This window comes from Oryzias latipes, chromosome 16, assembly GCF_053564925.1.
Source record: "Oryzias latipes strain Hd-rR chromosome 16, Olatipes_Hd-rR_3.1".
Lineage (NCBI taxonomy): Eukaryota > Metazoa > Chordata > Actinopteri > Beloniformes > Adrianichthyidae > Oryzias > Oryzias latipes.
Window position 1 is genome coordinate 13,285,238 of NC_136252.1, and position 20,257 is coordinate 13,305,494.

Genomic DNA, 20,257 nt, shown 5'->3' on the forward strand with positions numbered 1-20,257 from the left:
TTTTCTAATGAAATAGTAAAATATTGCACTCTGTAAGAAGCTGAAGAGGAAACGGATCGCTTTGCAAGGTACAAACAGCCAACGCACAAAGAAACTGAAATTCAATGATTAATGGAGCTGAAGCAAAACTGCTGGATCCCAAGAAATGAAGCCATTGATTAAAATATGCAATTTAAAAGGCCTTCAAAATGTCTAATAAGGAATTAACTTCAGAATCTGTGTCAAAAATAAATAGTACCATTTCTGGTAAAATTTAATCAACATTAGTTTAAATACTTAAAAGTTGTTCTATCAAAGGTTAATAAATCCAGAATCAAACTCTTTTATCTAGTATGTTCATATTATGCTACATCCCATGTATCGTCATCATTCAGGCAGGGACATTTTTTTTAATGGGAACAGCAATGCTCATGGTCATTTCTTAATAGATTTGTTTATTGATGTTTTCCATCTGCAGTTACGTTCTGCTGTCCTGTAGGCTCTTCAGCAGAAACTTGGTAGATTCTTTAATTTTTTTTTTATAAAAAAATTAAAGGCACTCTAAGTGAAAAAAAATTAAGAAAATAAATAGCACCAATTATCCTGAAATGTACACAAAATGTGCCCTCTTTTTTTTATCTAAACAAAAATTAAAACACTAGTTTCTAACACAAAGTGCAAAAAGAAATCTCTAACAATAAAAATTTCCCAGATTTTCTTACCCCTTAGCTGTTTAACAATGACAATGCACAGACATCAAAACAATGCAACACTAAATCTTAAACATTAAACTTTGTTTTTGCTGTCCAGATTTCTATAGTTGAAGTCGGACAATATTGATCCAGAGGATATATGCCCACGGTTTTTGCTTTAGATTTCTAGACTATTTATTTTTCTCTGGTTCAAATATTCTAGATTTAAGAAAAATTAGGTTTAAGAACAATTATGCATGTTATATATTTTAAAATGAATTTTGTTAAAAGAGGAAAATTATTCTAAAGGGAAAGAAGCTACACCCAAAATAATGGAAACTGCTCAAAGGGGCTTCCACCTACCTGGAGGGGGGGGGGGGGGGGGGTTTTGATAAAAAGCATAGAAGGAAAGAAGAATTGCGAAGGATTGCAGCTCAGGACTGTTGCAAGCCATAGTAATAGATAGTAATTCCGATTACAATATAGAAGATTCTGCAGCAATATTGAATGGCTGAAAATTGTTATGCAGCCATTCGCACTGCGCACTGTTCATGTCTGTTGGGGCTTATTCCTCATCTTTAAGGATTTTTTGGACCTCCTGCATTTTTTTTTTCTTAATTGCGAAAACAATCTGGTCCTTGCAATCCATGACTGCTGCAGGACTTAATTAAATGTGCCTAGTTAAAACTGATCATCTAACCCTTTGTTTCAGATTTGAGAAAAGAGGCAGATTTGCAGCTGGTCTCTCACATCTTAGTTTTCAGGTTTAAAAGCAACAGCTCTTATGTAAATTTGCATATTCGTGTCCGCTTTACACCTTTGTTCGTTTTCTATAAGCCTTTTTATCCTCTACATGGTCACAGGATTTGCTGGCACAATCGGTGCAGAGTATTGGCTATATGGGCTGCCAATTAATTACAAGGCCACACACAGATAAACATTAAAAAAACACAACAAGAACAACAGCACTCAAACCTTTATTCAGTTTTAAATAATAAACTAATTATATCCTTTTTACGCTGTGCGGGTGAAATCAAATTCTTCAACCAAATACCTGCAGAGATTTCAACGAGAAGCTTTCTGGCTGTGAGTTGACCAACAAATCACCCTGCCGCCTGCTTCCAATTAAGAACAAGCTTCATTAATTAGACATACAATCATATTCAACAAAAGAAACATTTATTTTTGGGTATCACGGTAACCTTTTGCCCTCTTGTTTTTGTCAGGTTAATCACAACTGATCTGCAAATATACACTTTAGACCTACAGGGTCACATTTTACTACTGTGGCTTGTCGTTGATGTTTCTTTCCTTCTCTTCACGAGGTTTAGTTCTGCACAAAATGACATGCCGATGAAGGGATTGATTAACAGGGAAACTCTCAGAACTGTGAAGAGTGAAAAACGAAATCATGAAGAGAGATTCAGAGCCTGATGGAAAAAGAAACTCATCTTTCTTTTGGGAACACGGATGATGAAAGAGAAGACGGGGATAGGACAATCACAAGCTGCAGGAAAGCACAAACAAGAAGGAAAGATGGTAAAAACAGGCAGCAGGGAGGATGGATGATAAAGTATTGCTCACAGGGAGAGAAAACACTGTGGTGGAAGGGACACTAAAGTGGAGGCTGATGCCGGAAACAGACTGCTTTAAATCTAAGAAAAAAATCCTTCCTGTGTCTCCATTCACCTGAATATTACTGTCAATCAGAACCATCCAAAATGGCTGGAATAAAATCAAATGTGCTTGAGTAAAGCCTGACAAAATGAATCATTTTTAAACTTTCATGATAATAAAACACTTCCATTTTGACCAAGAAAATCCGGTACGCAAAGTCACAGTTCCTGAAATGACCACTGGGGGCGGGTTTCAGAAGAGAATAGTTTTCTATTAATGTCTATGCTAAGATTGATACCAAAAATAGAAATATATATATATATACAGTCTGGTTAGAAAAAAAAGGTTTGATTTTGCCTTATTTCCTATTATTGATAACTTTTTCTTGTTCAGTCCCCCTTTTTTTGAACATTGTTAATCATAGCAAAGTATTTCCATTCAACTAAAGTATTGCTATTCAGAGAATATAGATCTAGAGGATATATGTCCACGATTTTAACTAGAGGAGGTTTTTAGACTTTTTATTTTCTCTGATACCATAATGCTAGAAAAGGTTTAAGAACAATAATGCATGTTATATATTTTAAAATATATTTTGTTAAAAGAGGAACATTATTTTAATGGGAAGAAGCTATACACAAAATGATGGAAACTGCTCAAAGGAGCTTCCACCTACCTGTTCTCAGGATCTGGTGTGGTCATTCCTCGTGTTACATAACACATCTTCAGGGGTATGCACCTCCTGTCACCATTCAGGGGTGGTGCAGGCGGGGTAGAAGGACTGGGAAGGTCAGGGGAGGGGCTGATGTGAGGGCTGCTAGGACGGGGGGATTCAGGGGGCGGAGTTTCCCAGTTGATCTCTGACACAGGAGAACCCCTTTTGACATACGGTGTGGCCTCACGCATATATTTGACTGGAAAGGAAAAAAGCATTGCTTAGTCAATACAAAGACAGTAAAAACCAGTCTTTTTACATTTACTTGACCTTGTAACTCCTTATATAGTCAATATTTAAAGCTATATAGATCCCTAATTTTATCCTGCTTTTAGTTCTAATATGTACATTTACTAAAAGAAAAGACTCATTAAGTCTATCTTTATTCATGATTAGATCCAAAGTGATCTAATCAGAATGCTGGGTTATGAAATGCAAAAACAAATTTACCCAAAAAAATCTGAATTCAGTTTGAATGTGTTGCCTTTGAAACTTTATTTGATTTAATTTTTTGGTATACTCTGGAGAAAGCAGTATCCAGTCAACACTGACACAGTTTATTCACTGCGCAGTGGAGGGTCCTGTTTTTCAGACAGTCGTGGAAGGGAGACTAATGATTCTTCAAGAGTCGTGCAAGGGTACACAGCAGGGTGTGCAATTGCAAAAACATGTCAGTACATGAAATTCTGCTGGAAATGCACGTGTTATGACCAGATCTAGACATTTTTACCATTTGATGGCATTTATAGGGTCACTTCAAACTGCAACACGCTGCACTGCATGCCATAACTCCCCATTTCTACAATCTGCCTCCTCCTTTCCAAAGACCTAATTAGGAGAACTAAAGCAATGTGGAAACACTTTATTTTATTATTAAAAGGCATGCAAATGCTGGAGTTCATGTTTGCTGCAGACAGCAGGAGGCTCAGTCATAGATTATTGTTATACAATGAGCTGGCACAGAGGACCCTCTTCACAGCCAGTTTGAATTTAAAGCAACACACATGCCAAAAGCCCAAACCCACTTCAGTGTCTTTTCATCTTCTGCTTCATTAGTTTATCTTTTTATAATTTCTTTAGCCCGAAAAGAAAATCCCACCGAGATCAACGTCTTTGAAAAGGAAGATCTGACTGAGGTATCACTTAACAGGAACGTTAGGATGCTGCATACACAACAAATGTTCGATATGATGAGATCCTGCAGATATCATCGGGATCGTCACATCTCATGAATTGTGAGTGGGCGCTCCTTTTCAATGCAGCAACAGGCAGACAGATTGAGGACGAACTTCCTAAACATGGAGGCTTCCCTCTGCACCCCCACTGAACCCACATAAGCAGCTAACGCTTAAAACCCAGGAAACCGTCCAATCAGTCAAGCAACATAGAGTGGAGTGTACAATTTAGACTGTGAATCGCTGGAGGCTTGATTACCACCGTTTCATGTCTATCTTTTGAAGGAAGTCAGAAGAAAGGAGACCAGGCATAGATACAGACAAGGCAAAGACAAAGCTGGTATTTGGCATGCTCTTTGTGTCCCAAATGTTCAAGATGGTTGGTACAATCCAATGTTTAATTGGCGTATCCTTAGCCTTGGTAATTGGCGTATGGGGGTTTGAAAACCACCAATGTGAATTATTCTTGGTATAATCAAGAGCTCTGTGGGATGTAACAAGCTTCCCTGACCCCAGTAAAAGTATAAAGTAGATGAGGACTTGGGATTTACGAGACAGAACCATCTATGGACCAACAGAAGAGTAAGAGCAGAAGGAAGGGGAACATAAGCGTGAGTTGCTGCAACACTTTTGTTGCAACCATGATGGAGCAACAGAGGAGCCTGAGCACAAGCAGATGAAATCCCTGTGATGACTGAAGTTAGTATTTATTAATAATGATGTAAATATTACCTTTTCTGAATTTACAGCTCTGATAAGGTCAGGTCAGGAGATTCAGCTACTTTAAAGACCTCTGGTCCATCTTGCCCACAACCGTACAGCTTGATAGCTCTAACATTGCTCGCCATTTTTGCTGAACTGCTAATGTTAGCTTGGGGTTGTGAGGGGCTGTAAGCTAGAGGGAGAGAGTGTAAACAAAGGGAGGATGGGAAATGAGGGAAGGCTTACTGTGCAGCAACAGTCTCGCCCACAACTCAGAGGTGAATTTCTGATGAACTGCTGCTGCTCTGCAGAAACTATGTCCTAAAAAACAGCACAGGTTTTTTTTGTATTTAAGCTAAAAACAAAAAATATATAATAGAAAAGAACACTGGGAACACATTTACAACAGATCCAAAGATAATTGAAGTGGGAATATTAATTTAGAAAACAATTATTAAACTCCAGAAAACATCATTTCCATCACTGTCAAAGAGAGGATAGATGTAGCTTTGTACAAGCTTTCAAAAAGACAGAATACGTCAGCTAAAGCCCGAGGCATGCCTGTAATGACAAAACACTTCCTCCACAATGAAAGCATAGCTGAGATACAGCACGCAGAAATGTACGTCATGAAAACCACAGGTCTGTGGTTTCCTACCTCTGGCAGTGTCTGTTTTCTCTTTGTGATGCATAGGAAGTTAAACTAAAAAGTGATTTCTGCTTTAAATTATGCTTTCTTTGAGTATCCTTGAAGCAAATTATATAGAAAAATGGCCTGAGTTTGAGAAGCCAAATCATAGAATGTGCTATGAACTATCAACAACATAAATTGAATGATTGTAATATGGTGCATAGACGTTGTTATAGGTGAACAAATGGATGAAATGACAATCTGCACTTGCAATCATTGCTGTTGGCAAAAGAGGGGAAAAAGAGAATTTTGAGAGAATACAAAGTTCATGCTGCTTCAGTTTGAATTAAGACTGTTTTGTTGTTGCATATGACAAATATGTTAAATACCTTTTTGTTTCTCATTTTCTGTTCTACTGCTATTCTTTTTTTTGTGTAGATAGTAGAAAGTGGTCCTTGTGTTGATACCTGAATGTACCACTGCACTTCTTCACCTCTGCTGACTGCTGCTCACTTCTCTTGTGCAAACCATGCTTCACAAATGCTGTGAAAATCCTTTAGATGACTGATTTAAGATGTGCCACATAAAACCACAATTGTTTATTTTCAATTTCTGTGTTTGCTCTCTAAACACACTCATCTTCCACTTAAAAAAACAGCTGTAACTGTGGAATAGTCTTTGCAGCTTGTCTTTATTGGCCTTTGCCAGTACTTGATGAGGTCTAAGCCTATATTTCTTCAGACAACATGTGCTAAAAAGAGATTTTTCCTTGTAAAATCTTCAAGATTTTACAATCCTGTGACACAAATATAAAGCAAAGATAAAGATCATTTTAATGATATAAAGGTGGCATTGAACTTTAAGTAAATTCTTTAACAGCAAAAAACACAAATGTCAAATTTCTCATTTCCAATAAAACTTTTAAAAAGTGGCAAAGCACTTAGTTACTCTTTATAAACCCCATTATAATCGGTGTACCTTCTATTAATCTAATATGTAATATTGATATCATCTATGATATTTCTAGAGAATAACTGTTTCATTTAAGTATGTTTACTAGTAGGTTTTATGAAGTTAAATTGAAATAATTTGAACTCCTGCTAAAAACATTGTTGTCAGAAGCACCAGTAATATTCTGGGTGAGAATTCTGGTTTATATAAAACATTTTTTTCTTTTGGTATTTAAAAAAAAATCCGGTAACACTTTATATTAAGATTCCTTAACAAGCTTTGTTAACACATTAACAAGCATTATAAATGAATTTATAGGGTGTTAGTAAGACATTTTTTAGTACAATAATTCTAATAAGGTTTATTAAATTACTTAGTTAACACATTTACAAGCATTATTATTAGGATGTTTTCAACATGCTAATGATGCATTTATTGATATTATAGGTGCTTAACAAATGTGTCAGTGTTAATAAGCTTAATAAGATTTATTAACAACCTTTGTTAACAAATTAAGAAGTATTATTATTGTTTGGGGTTCTAGTAAGATATTTATTAGCATTATAGATGTCTCACACAAGCCTAAGTGTTCATAGGCTTAATAAGTTTTATTAACTAACTCAACAAATTAATAGGCTTTATTAATGTGTCAGATGCTAGTACGATATTTATTAGCATTATAGATGTCTTGCAAATACCTGAAAGTGTTAATAAGATTTATTAACATCTAAAATCAGACCATTGTCTTCTGAATCCATATTACTAAACTGCTTATAAGCTTTACAAATGTATTAATTAACTTTGTTAATAGTTTATTAATTGTTTTGCAGCACCCCATCTAAAGTGTGGACGTTTTTTAGCACAAACAACCACAAAGCATAAAGATTTTAAAAAGAAATTTATGACATTAAGTCAGACTAAACATATACAAATCGTTCTGTAAAAGATATATAATAATTTAATTCAGAAAAATAATTTGTTTTTAAAAACATATATACTGGTGTTGGATGACTCTAGCATCATAGCTAATAAGGATAAAGTATTAGCATCTATCCTGAGTGAAACATTCATTGCAAATCCCATCACCAGCAGACAGTTCTCTGCATTCAATGCCAACTGCCTTCAACCACTGTTGCCTTGCTTCAAAGTCCACAAGAAAGTTGCACAAGCCAGTTATTTTTGAAGAACGAAAACAATAAACCTACAGGAGCCATGCTAAAGCTAACACGCTAACCTGCCCATCGATTCATAAAAAAAAATAAAATAAAAAAAAGATTCATAATCAAAGATGGGCAGGTTAACTAATGTCACCATTGGCTAATGAATCTGTCAATCAAACTCATCAGCAAAACAGGCGTGCTCACTTTTAGCCAATTGAATGGCCTCTTAGACTTTGCTTTCACACAGGTGACGAAAAAAGCCCCGCCCGTCTTTGATTCTGTACCAGTCGGTCGTTAGCGTGTTAGCTTTAGCATGGCTCCTGTAGGTTTATTGTCTTCGTTCTTCAAAAATGACTGGCTTGTGCAACTTTCTTGTGGACTTTGAAGCAAGGCAACAGTGGTTGAATGCAGTTGGCATTGAATGCAGAGGATTGTCTCCTGGTGATGGGATTTGCAATGAATGTTTCACTCAGGATAGATGCTAATACTTTATCCTTATCAGCTATGATCATCATAGCGTCATCCAACACCAGTATATATGTTTTTAAAATTCTTTTATTTGTCTGAATTAAATTATTATATATCTTTTACAGAACGATTTGTGTATGTTTAGTCTGTTTTAATGTCATAAAGTTCTTTATGCTTTGTGGTTGTTTGTGCTAAAAAACGTCCACACTTTAGATGAGGTGCTGCAAAACAATTAATAAACTATTAACAAAGTTAATTAATACATTTGTAAAGCTTATAAGCAGTTTAGTAATATGGATTCAGAAGACAATGGTCTGACTTTAGATGTTAATAAATCTTATTAACACTTTCAGGTATTTGCAAGACATCTATAATGCTAATAAATATCTTACTAGCATCTGACACATTAATAAAGCCTATAAATTTGTTAAGTTAGTTAATAAAACTTATTAAGCCTATGAACACTTAGGCTTGTGTGAGACATCTATAATGCTAATAAATATCTTACTAGAACCCCAAACAATAATAATACTTCTTAATTTGTTAACAAAGGTTGTTAATAAATCTTATTAAGCTTATTAACACTGACACATTTGTTAGGCACCACTAATATCAGTAAATGCATCATTAGCATCTTGAAAACATCCTAATAATAATGCTTGTAAATGTGTTAACTAAGTAATTTAGTAAACCTTATTAGACTTATTGTACTAATAAATGTCTTACTAACACCCTATAAATTCATTTATAATGCTTGTTAATGTGTTAACAAAGCTTGTTAAGGAATCTTAATATAAAGTGTTACCAAATATCCCAATTATGCATGGACTGATTATCAATCTGTTAGGATCCTGGTCTTCCCCCACACCTGCCACCAATCTTCTCATCAGCCTTCAGCCTTCATATGGACTCCTCACCCGTCAGCCGACGTCACTCGGTCTGCTTCATGCGGTAGAGTTCAGACCCATGTCACGCTCTAAGTCTACGTTAAGTTCTATGCCAAGTGCCTCATGCTGCAAGCTTATCCACTCTATGTCTGCCTCTCCAGGAATCACCACCAGCTACGCCTCCACCTTTGATCACCGTGTGTCACTCTCCAGGACTCCAAGCAAGGTTCCATTCCGTCACCTGTCAAAGCCACAAATCTTCCAAGCCTGAACCCTCCACCACCACTGGGACTCAATAAAGACCACTTATTCAGACACGTTCTGTTTCTGTCCTCCTTCTGACTTAGTAGTTACTACACTGAAAAACAAACCTCATTCCATGTTTTATGATCTCATGGTCTTCCCTCTAGTTTTTCAAGGTTTCCACTAATAATGGACTTCCTTATTAGAATGTACTGCCTTCAATCTCATCAGCTAATTTTTATTTCTATAAGTGAAAATATTAACCACCCTTCTTCCTCATAACCACAGAGTGAACAAACGGAAATTATGCTTTTGCATGACTTACATGAATTCAAGTACATCAGACATGATTTTATAACCAAACTTTCTTATTTTCAGACACTACATTAACAAACTTTTCATTTTTTAATCAGGAAACCAGATTAAATTTCTGTTCACTATGCTATGACAAAAAAAACAAAAAAAAACACAACGGTTGAGAAAAAAATAATTCTAGCCGGAGGGATGGAAATTACCTATATCAAACAAAGTCAACAGAATAAACAGGCGAGCCATGTCCTGGCTTTTGTTTCGTCTGTATAAACATTCACAGAGGGGAAACATGACTGACTCCATCTATTATCATTGCAACAATAATCACCAACACAGCACCGTACGCGCTGCTTTCTTTACCGTCATCCGCTCTGAGTCAGACTCTATGAGGTGGAAGCAGGAAGGAGATGATAGTTCTTCTAATGACACAACCAGCTGTGTTAACAGACACACAGCCTCCTCCTACACACAGTCACCTGAACTTTAAAGTACACAAACCGTGGGGGCAGGCTGAACTGCTGAAGCCTCAACTCCCTATAACACACCAAAATACACACTTACACGATGAGGCAAATGCTCCCAGATACACACATCTGCACTCACACTGCAATTACAAAGACTCTTGCAGATGTCAGGTGATAACTAGTTCTGCTTGATGCAAACTCAGCGGGAGATCTTACTCATGGCATTTTCTAATTTCCTGCCAACTGGAGAATTACAGGTATTCTTTAAACTATTCTGTCTCCATCTCGTCATCACTTTTATCTATAAGTACGTGGCAGAAACTTAAAAATAACTCACACATTGAGCTACATTTTGGTTGCTACATTTAATTGCCACAACAATGGTTGGTTTATTATTTTTTTTAGAGTTAACAGGGAACTCTCTAAAAATCTGAGTTTATAGTTGACTGTTTGGTGCGTAAATAGTTGGTGAAGATAAAATGAGCCAAACAAATTGATAGAGAAAAACAAACACTTCAATAATTTGAAATCTAGAAACTTTTACCTTTCATCTATCAATAACTCAATCAAGAACTTCTCCAAATGCTTCTGCAGTTTGTTTTTAATGATTTGTGAAATTTTCATCACCTATTCTTTGTCATCTGAAAGGAAAAAAATGGAAATGGCTGTAGCCTTGATTATGCAGTGCGACTTTGGGGTCTCACATGCCTTCTGTCTCTTGCATTTTGTTTACACATAGACAGATGCAAAGCAAGGAACTATAGAAGTTGAATACATGCTGCAACATATTGGCATATTGGCAAATATTCATATTTCAAACAAATTGGATATTGGATAACTCCCGTTATTGGATGAAAGACATTGGTTTATCTTGTCCACATGTAGCTTTAAAAATTCAATAGCTTAAAAAAACAGATAACGATCAGATGTTTGGTGATATAAATGGTTTTAGAAAGTCAGTTATCCCCAACACTGTGAAACACTTCTTTTTAACCCTTGTGCTATCTTAGATGACCCCCCCCCCCCTTACATTGACGTGTTCTCCCTACCATGACAAAGGTGGATAAAGGTGGAGAGGATTTCATGTAATCCATGGAAACCAGTGAAGATCACAAATCATTGAAGAAAAAAGGTTCAGTGCACTGTCTAGTGCAGGGGTCGGCAACCCATGGCTCCGGAGCCACATGTGGCTCTTTCATCCATCTGATGTGGCTCCCTGTGACTTTAGAAAATAATGAGTATTTTGTAATAATTAAATTTTATTTTAGTTTTTTCATTTTTCATGGCATTTCAAAGTCACTGCTGGCGCCGCACAAAGCGCGTGCCACGTAAAAAACAGCTTCGTAATGAGCTTGTATTTATCGGGCGAGAACTGCAGAGCTGATAGCAGGAGGAGACACGCGGGGCGGAGTGATCTTCTGCCGGGAACTTGACTTGCTGCGGGGCAGAGAGCAACTTTCTGATGACAGACAGAGTTCGCGCCAGCGTTGCCAGATAGAGTCACAGTTTTCCAGCCCAAAAGTCATCTGAAAACCGCCAGACCCGGCCAAAAAACGCCCAACACAGCTTTAGCTTTTGTTGATGTTTTTTTTCGCACTGGACTGATTTAACAAAATAAAAAAAATTCTAAATAAAAGATAGTTCAGACTAATAATAAAATGTGTACACTATTGAATATTTCTTCAGCGGAGCGCCTTCTTCCATTCATTTTCTTAACCCGCTCTATCCCCGCTATAACCTGCGTCCTCCTCTTTCATCTTTGTGCTTCGCTGGAGGCCCCGACTATCGTATTTTGCGCTCTCTGTGTAGAATACACTGAGGAGCGCGCGAGAAACCAAGTTTCAGCTGCAGAGGATGTGAACAGGTGAACAGGTAGAGAGGAAAAGCAGGTAAAGAGGCGGAGGAGGGGCTTTGGCTTCACACTCTGTCAGAGAGATTGAAACACGGGCGTCAGATTGAGATGCAGCTTTCCCTGCCGGGGCTGAAGCAGAGACTTTCTCTGGGATGATTTTATGAACTCAAACATGGAAACATGGTTACCAAGTAGAACTCTTCAAAATAATAAACCTGATCTCTCCACATTCTCAGTGTCTACCATGCATTGACAAAAACATCGCTCCATGCAGCGATCAGGCCAGAACCAGTAGCTCCTCCCACACGCGGCCGTGGTATCATCCTTTAAAGAACACAATGTGCATTTGTGCATCAGACGATGTCCGATTGGCCAATCTACATGTCAATCAAGTCCCGTACTTCTCAGTGAGGATTTTGATTGGCTGGTGGATTTTAAAGAAGTACTTTTTTTTTTTTTTCTGGCCCGCAATCTACACTCATGTCATTGAAGATCGACCGGTCGATCGCGATCGACGTAATGAGCACCTTTGATATAATATATACATGCATAATATATATACTGATGTCAAAACGGGTTGTGGCTCCGGGTGCTTTCTTTTTTATTAGGGGCGGTCCCAAATGGCTCTTTGAGTAAAAAAGGTTGCTGACCCCTGGTCTAGTGGGTCTAGATGACCCGACTCCCAATGTTAAAGTGCCTAGGATAGCACAAGGGTTAAATAAATGTGGTTGCTTGGTGCTACTTGAAATGTTTTTGAAACACACATTCACTTGTTACAATAAAAGGACACTCTGAAACATTTGGTTTTACTGGGGGGGTCTTGGAACTCAGAAAACTCAGAAAACTCAAAGATTTTAGACTCTCTCGAAGACAATTGATCTTGTTGTCGTGTGGCCCCTACAAGTGGCAGTGGGGTTATTGTACGGGTAGGCGTATATTATAGACGAAGAACACTGGTGCATTTCATTGATGGCATTTTGAATGCACAGAGATACAGTGATGAGATCCTGAGGCCCATTGTTGTGCCGTACATCCAAGAACATCACCTCATGTTGCAGCATGACAATGGTGGTCCCTATGTTGCAAGGATCTGTACACAATTCTTGGAAGCTGGAAACATCCCAGTTCTTGCATGGCCAGCATATTCACCAGACATGTTACGCATTGAGCTTTAGATGCTCTGGACCGGCAAATATGACGGCGTGTTTTAGCTCCTGTCCATAACCAGCAACTTTTCACAACCATTGAGGAGGAGCAGACCAACATTTCACCGGCCACAATCAACAACCTAAACAACTCTTTTCGAAGGAGATGTTGCACTGCATGAGGGTAATGGTGGTCACACCAGATAGTGACCGGTTTTCTGAGTCCACAGACCCCACAATAAAACAAAACTGAACATTTCGGAATGGCCTTTTTTGTGGCCAGTCTAAGGCCCACCTGTGCAATAATCATGTTGACTAATCAGCATCTTGAGATTGCACACCTGGAGGCAATTTATCTCAGCAAAGGAGAAGTGCTCAGTATCACAGATTTTGGCAGATTTGTGAACAATATTTGAGAAAAATGGTTATTTTATGAATGTAGAAAAAGGTTTTAGATGTTTGATTTCATCTCATTATTAATGGAAGCAGAAACAAACGTATTGCATTTATATTTTCGTTCATTTTTACCTGTGTGGGGTTAAGTTTGGCTCTCCAAATTTGGACTATGTGTAGCTCAACCTCATGATGGAGGACATAAAGAAAATGAACCTCAAAATTGTATTTCTGAGTATTTCTTTATTCAAATCATTGTGAATCAGCAGCAGTTGAAAAAAACTGTATTTTGGAAAGGAGCTTATTTGTTATACAGTATACAAAAATATCCTGGGCAGGCCACAAACTCCCTGCTCTGCTCCATTCTGATGCATCCACTTGTAGACAACTAGATCCATGTACATCTTCATTTTCCTCATCCGAGCTGGTATCTGGCTCAAAACTGTAATGCTAGATAGCTCTAATATTGCTCGCTTTTAGGTTGAGGGTGTGAAAAGCTGCAACCTAGCAGGAGTGTGTGTAAAAAGATGGATGATGGGAAGTGGGAGTGGTGTGGAGTACAAAACTGTGTAGAATCCAACTCAGAGGTAAATTTCTAATCAAGTACTGCCACTCTACAGAAACTATGTCCTACAGTTTCTTTTATTTTTGGTTAAAAACGGCATAAAAGACCACTGGCAACACTTTGAAAAAAGATGATTAGAGAGCAACTTCAAAGGTATAATACATCAAAAGAACTTTCAAAACTAGACTAGACTATAACAGCTTGTTTGCAAAGAAAGAAGTTTGCTGAGTAAACTTTTCTTTAGTACCATTTTTTTTAAAACTCAACTTTTTATATGTATTTTATGTAGGCCTGCACAATAAATCGCAAATTTATCATTATCGCAATATCAAGCTGTGCAATACGCATATCACAAAAGACGACGAAAATTGCAATGAATGGTTACCTTAAATGTGCTAAAACAAAATTATTGCAGCTTGAATATTTAACCAACCAAATAAATCCATTTATGCTTTTGACCAGTTGGATGGACCCTTTCACGTTAGATGTTGGTGTCCTATGTAGACGAGGGTCATTTAGAGTAGAACTTAAGTTATGTTGACTCTTATTTAAATTAAACTGTTAAAGTGAAATAGAAATAAGGTTTTTTTTTTTGCTGTTTGTTCATGTATTGCAAGTTATATTGTCATTGCAATATGGATCACTAATATCACGAATCGCAAGTTTTCCTCATTTCGTGCAGCCAGATTTCTATGTATTTATTTTGATCTTTACAAATCAAGCTACAACAGAGGTATCTTAGGGCACACAAGTTTGTGTGAAACTTCCTTTGAGAACTCTGTGACAGTTCTTTGGCATTTTAAGTATAAAATAAATAAATAAAAAAGAATAAGCCTTTAAACTGTGGGGGTTCTGAGCAATGAAAAATTAAATATCGAATGAAAATCATTTACCCTCTCAGATCTTTATCAGTGATAGGTTGTCTCTTTTCTGCTTAAGCTTAGCTTCATAATTGATGAAAGACAAAGTCAGTGTAACACGTTTATTTCTTAAATCAACAATGCCTCAATGAGCTAAGAAGATATTACATTTAAATCGCTTTAAATACATTGTTTGAATATAAAGACATTTAGACTACTATTTGCGTGTAACATCAGTTCTTCTTTGCAAATCAAATGAAACTCAAAGAAGTATTAAAAGAAACTGTGACGAATGTGGCAAAATGTATTCAATACTGCCAAAAAATATAACATGAGACAACATAAACAGAAGATTTAAGCTATTTGTGTTGACACCAGGCAATTGTGGGAAAAAAAACACAGTTTATTATCAGAATGGTAGTTATTGTCACATGAAAATAAACCAGTTTGAAGAGAAAAAATTGGGACAAACTACATTCTTGGTGGCATCCAAGGTGCTGATCTACAAGCCTTTAGAAAAAAAACTCCAACCGTCCTCTTGCCTCGCCTCTTCACAGCTGCCTGTAGAGTCTTTGTGACAGAAAACACTGTGTCACGTCACACTGAGAAGAGAGCAGGGGTAAATGATGGATAAAGTCCACATGGTGCCTTCAGTTTCAGGCTCTCATGCTCCGTGTGATACGTCAACAGATAAAGGATGATTGAGTCAGACTTTCTATAACAAGCAGTTTGAGAGAACTTGATGATGCTGCCAAAAAAAGCTGGCCTAATTAGCAAACCTGTTTCATGATACAATATAGGACAAAGTATGTCAAACCCAAAGCTAACTGAGTCTCTATCATTCCCATTGATTGCACGTGAGAACTAGATCAAGTGAGTGTGTCCTCATCCATTGACAGCTTAGTTGTGGCTCTAACAAAAAAATGTCAATTCAGTCGCCTTTTTTTGCAATACTAATGCCACTGTTGGAGCCAGAGAAACTCAATAGCGATTGGTCAAAATTGATCTGAGCTTTCGCCTCTATGGCAGCCACTTTTGCCAATCAGGGGTGAGCTTGTTGGAAGTCCACACTCTAAACACTTGAAAGCGAGCATGGGAGAATCTGTCAAATATTTTGAGCGTCTTATGTGTGGGCCAGCAGGCACCACATACTTTTATTGAGGCCTCTTATTTGTCAGATTATAACTGAAAAATGGAAAAAAGGATTAGCAAAAACATGCTAAAAGAAGGTAGGCACTACATATTTGGAGCGCCTACATCTTTTTTCTCCTTTCACTCTAGCAACTATAGAAAACTGGTGTATAATCATTTTTTTTAAATCTACATGTGAAGGGAATTATATATTTTACAAACTTTGCCTCAGAACTAGACAGCAAAATATAATAATATGAGCTTTAGGGGCCTATATCATGCAAAATCAACTTTTTAAACTTTTAAGTAAAATGTTCATTCCTAACAAAAAACAACCTCAAAGTGGTATTTTGACCAACCTGCGCTCTGAGAACAAGCCCCTTCCAATACACAAAAATGAGTGGGTTCTCACGTTCATATTAATGAGAGTTAGGAACAGCCCCTTCCAGGAAGAGTCTGCGCTGCCAGCACCGCCCCCAGGCAAACATAAACACCCACTTTCTCCACAGAGCTAGCGGTAATCAGCAAAAATACATTTTTGTAAGGCTCCACAATATGCTTGTTGATATTTCCAAAAGTTCGGATGTTGTTTGTTTTTCTGGGCGAAAGACAGACACGCTGCTGAGGTCGGCTCTAGGTTGAATTCAGAGTCGAGTAGCCTTACTTCAGGGTAGGAGAATTAACTGCAAAAATGACAAAATATTTCATTTTTAAAAATTGTTCTTTAGTGTGCCAAAGGTAAGATATTATCATATTTATGCAGAGTTTACTTTAATAGGCTTAAGAAAAGCATGATATAGCTCATTTACGCCTATTTTAATAACAAACTGCTATTACAGTAAATTAAGCCTTTTATCATAATTTTGTTATCTGACATGTTAAAATCTTAACATAAACAACAAAACTTCAACAACACAAACTACAATCTTATTCATTCATTTAAATTGTTTGTATTTTTTAACATAGCCAGAGAGCCACAATGGAAACCTGGTTGCGGACCCCAGTCTTCAGAGTTGGGGGTAATGGATTTCAAAGTAACAAATTACTGTAATTGAATTACTTTTGTCAGTAACAGAGGAACATAAGAACTTACAGTTCAAATTTCGTTAATTAATTACAATTACTGGCCTATAGAAACCCTTGTTACTTAGGTTTGAAATTTTCTCTCGGTTAAATGAATTTAACCCTTGTGCTATCTTAGATGACCCCACCCTTGCATTGACGTGTTCTCCCTACCATGACAAAGGTGGAAAGATTTCATGTAATCCGTGGACACCAGTGAAGATCACAAATCATTGAAGAAAATAAGTTCAGCGCACTGTCTGGTGGGTCTAGATGACCCAACTCCCAATGTTAAAGTGCCTAGGATAGCACAAGGGTTACACAAAAACAGAGTTACTGGCACACACGCACGAGCGCACAGATTTGGAAAAAAAAGAGATGCTGCAAGAAGTCTTCTCATCCCAGAGGAGCAGCAGGGGAGGAGCAGAGCAGAGACCCGCCCCATGGACTGATGTGTCGGCGGCGAATAAAACGACTCAAAGTCAGCTCTTTGGTGCCATTAACACAAACTGATTCCTTCCTGGGAGGCGTGTTTTCTATAATATTTTACCCTTACTTACTTTATTTTTCTTTCTAAGTTGCACGTGACTCTGGTCAACATGCGTTAGCGCTCAATGAACTCCGTGGAGGGGGGGGGGGGGGGGGGGTAAACTCTTAGCAGTGCTGAACTGTACAAATGACAAACGCAGGTGAAACAACTCATTGTAATGGAAAACCCAAAGTCAGCGGAAATGAACATGGAGGCATTTTATAGTTTTCAAAAGACTGATTTATTTTCAAATTTGATAGATAAAAATATAAGCGCAACAGTATTTTTTACATCTCACTTTGAGCAGTGGCATAGACCACATGTGTTGTAACTTATTTTGTATCATTTTTCACACTATAGTCTGAATTCTAATGAAGCGAATGAATGCCTTGAACCTTGTTCACACTTTGCAGGTCATTGCTTTAAAAATAAAGTTTGTGTTTGTGCAAACTGCTTTTCCTTTAGAATTTGTATAAAAGAGGAAAAAAAGTAAAGCAAAGCAACGAGTAGTGAATTTTTTCAAATAGTTATTAAGTAAAGTAATTGAATTACAGTTCTGATCCAGCAACTAAGTAATCAATTACTTTTAAGAAGTAATTCACCCAACACTGTGGGTGTCATACATTCAATGATCAATTCACATACTATTCAGTAAAATTTCATTGAAAGCGACACAGTCATTTGTTGAAGGGACCACTACAAAGCTGCTGGGAGTGCAGAAGCACAGCAGCAGAACACTGAGGGCTCCCCAGACGGCTCCCCCTTTACTTGTCTGACCACATGCTGAGATCAGAGCACAGCCAACCAAGACTAAATAAAAGGAACATTTGAGTTGAAGCTCAAATCGACTGCTTGAGATGGATTTAAACTAAAGGGTCAACTTGTTGCCCCTCTTTTACCCCTAACTGAACGTCTGCTTCCAGCATTTTAACTTAAATGAAATGCCCTCTAGGAGAATAGAGTGGAAACATGCAAACAACAGCACAACGCTCCCTTGAGACCGCTGTCTATAAGAGGCGTTTCAGATGTTTCCTCTTGTTTTCTCACATTTAACAAGGTTGCTCATGCAACAGAGGAGATATTACACACTATAGGGTTTTACTTTGCTCAACACTTTCACGTCAAATAAATGACTATATGTTTTTCTTTATGCTCAGTGCCTATGACACGCATACTGAAAAGGTACTTTTCCTGTTTTACTTAAAGGACCTATATCATCCTTTTCTTAGGCCTTTCAGAGTAAACTATATCTATATATATGATATCATTTTATATTATATATATTTCACCTTTGGTACACTAAAGAACAATTTTTTATGAAATATTGAGTTACTGTATTTTCACAGCTCCTTTTCCTACCTAGAAGTAAGACGACTCAATCTCTGAGGCTCCGCCTTTCGCTCCTTGTGGGTGCCGCCCATTTCATGATGTCAACCTAGGGCTGGCCGTGGCAAGGTGTCTGTGTTTCACCCACGAAAACAAACCACATCACAAACTTTTGCAAAGATGGATGTGAATATTGTGCCTAGAAAATGAAAGCGTTTTGGCGATCACCGCTGGCTCCACAGAGAATGTTGGTGTGTTTGTTAGCCTGGGGGCGGGGCTGGCAGCGCAGACTCTTCCTTGAAGGGGCTGTTCCTCACTTTGTGACATCACAATTTGAGAACCTGCTTGTTTGGGATTGGGAGGGGCTGGTGCTCAGAGAACAGCGATTTAAAGGAATGCTTTGGGGTTGTTGTCCATGAGGAATTAACATTATAATACACTTAAAAGCTCAAATAAGTTGATTTTGCATGATATAGGTCCTTTAACTTAGTCCCCGTGTTATAGCATCCATCTCTCCCTCTGAAAACTTCCTATTAAATTCACTTTTCAGCTCCAAACCCAGCCATTTCTGCTTCTCCTCCTTTCCCAAACCTCCATAAGCTCTCAACGGGAATCTTCACTGCAGTCACTGTGTTCCCATAGGAGGAATCATCAGTGTATTTTCATGAGTATCATAAAAGGCGGTGTGCGTGCATAACAGAACTTTGGTATTCCTGTGGTGGTTCCATGTTAAAATAAAAATGAAAAGCTCAGGGTAGGCGATGAAGCACAGTGCCTTTCATGTTGTGCAGGTGGGTAAATGATATTCATCCATCACAGGTGAGATTGTCTGTCATAAGGCGGTTTTAAGGCCACAAAAGAGTTATAAAGGTTTCCAACGGGCACAAACTGAAGACAATGTTCTCATCCATGACTCTCTAATCGAATAACATATCTCAACTGCAACCAATTGTCTATATGATCTGTTTCTAATCTGCAAAAATAAAAAAGTCAATTCTTTTTGAAGTCTTTTAACATAAAAGTGGTCACAATTATAAGAAACATCTAGAAAATGTGGATATAAATATTGTTCTGTATAGTAAAAAAAAAGAGAACAAATACCTTAGTCTGTTCAGAAGAAGTGCTAAATTGCTAAGAGTGGTAAACCAGCATATTGCTCTGGATGACATTCTTTTCTTTTTTGATAAATCTCCTCTTGCATAATGGATGAATACTTCAGAAGTTGTAAAATGCTATCACCTCAACTAAAGCAGTAGATTTAAACTTCTTTGTGTCCTGACAGCCACAGACAAAAATTCAGAAAATAATGTTTGTGTTTGTGAAATAGAAAGGTTATGGCAGAATTTTGGGTTTGGGGGAATCAAACCTGCAATCTAGAATTTACAACTTTTCCATCTT

At 37.5% G+C, this 20,257-nt stretch overlaps 1 protein-coding gene and 1 long non-coding RNA gene across 3 annotated transcripts in view; one reads left to right on the forward strand and one right to left on the reverse strand.

Annotated features, from left to right (window-relative positions):
- Positions 1-20,257, reverse strand: part of sntb1 (syntrophin, basic 1) — a 50,923-nt gene that overhangs the window by 24,171 nt on the left and 6,495 nt on the right. For both annotated transcript variants that reach the window (XM_023964055.2, XM_023964054.2), the window contains exon 2: positions 2,965-3,202. In XM_023964055.2, the coding sequence (XP_023819823.1) occupies positions 2,965-3,202 (238 nt within the window). The remainder of the gene's footprint in view (positions 1-2,964; positions 3,203-20,257) is intronic.
- LOC144984570 (uncharacterized) lies at positions 8,903-9,294 on the forward strand. The gene is made up of 2 exons (XR_013648369.1): positions 8,903-9,041; positions 9,139-9,294. It is a non-coding gene; the product is annotated as an uncharacterized LOC144984570 (long non-coding RNA).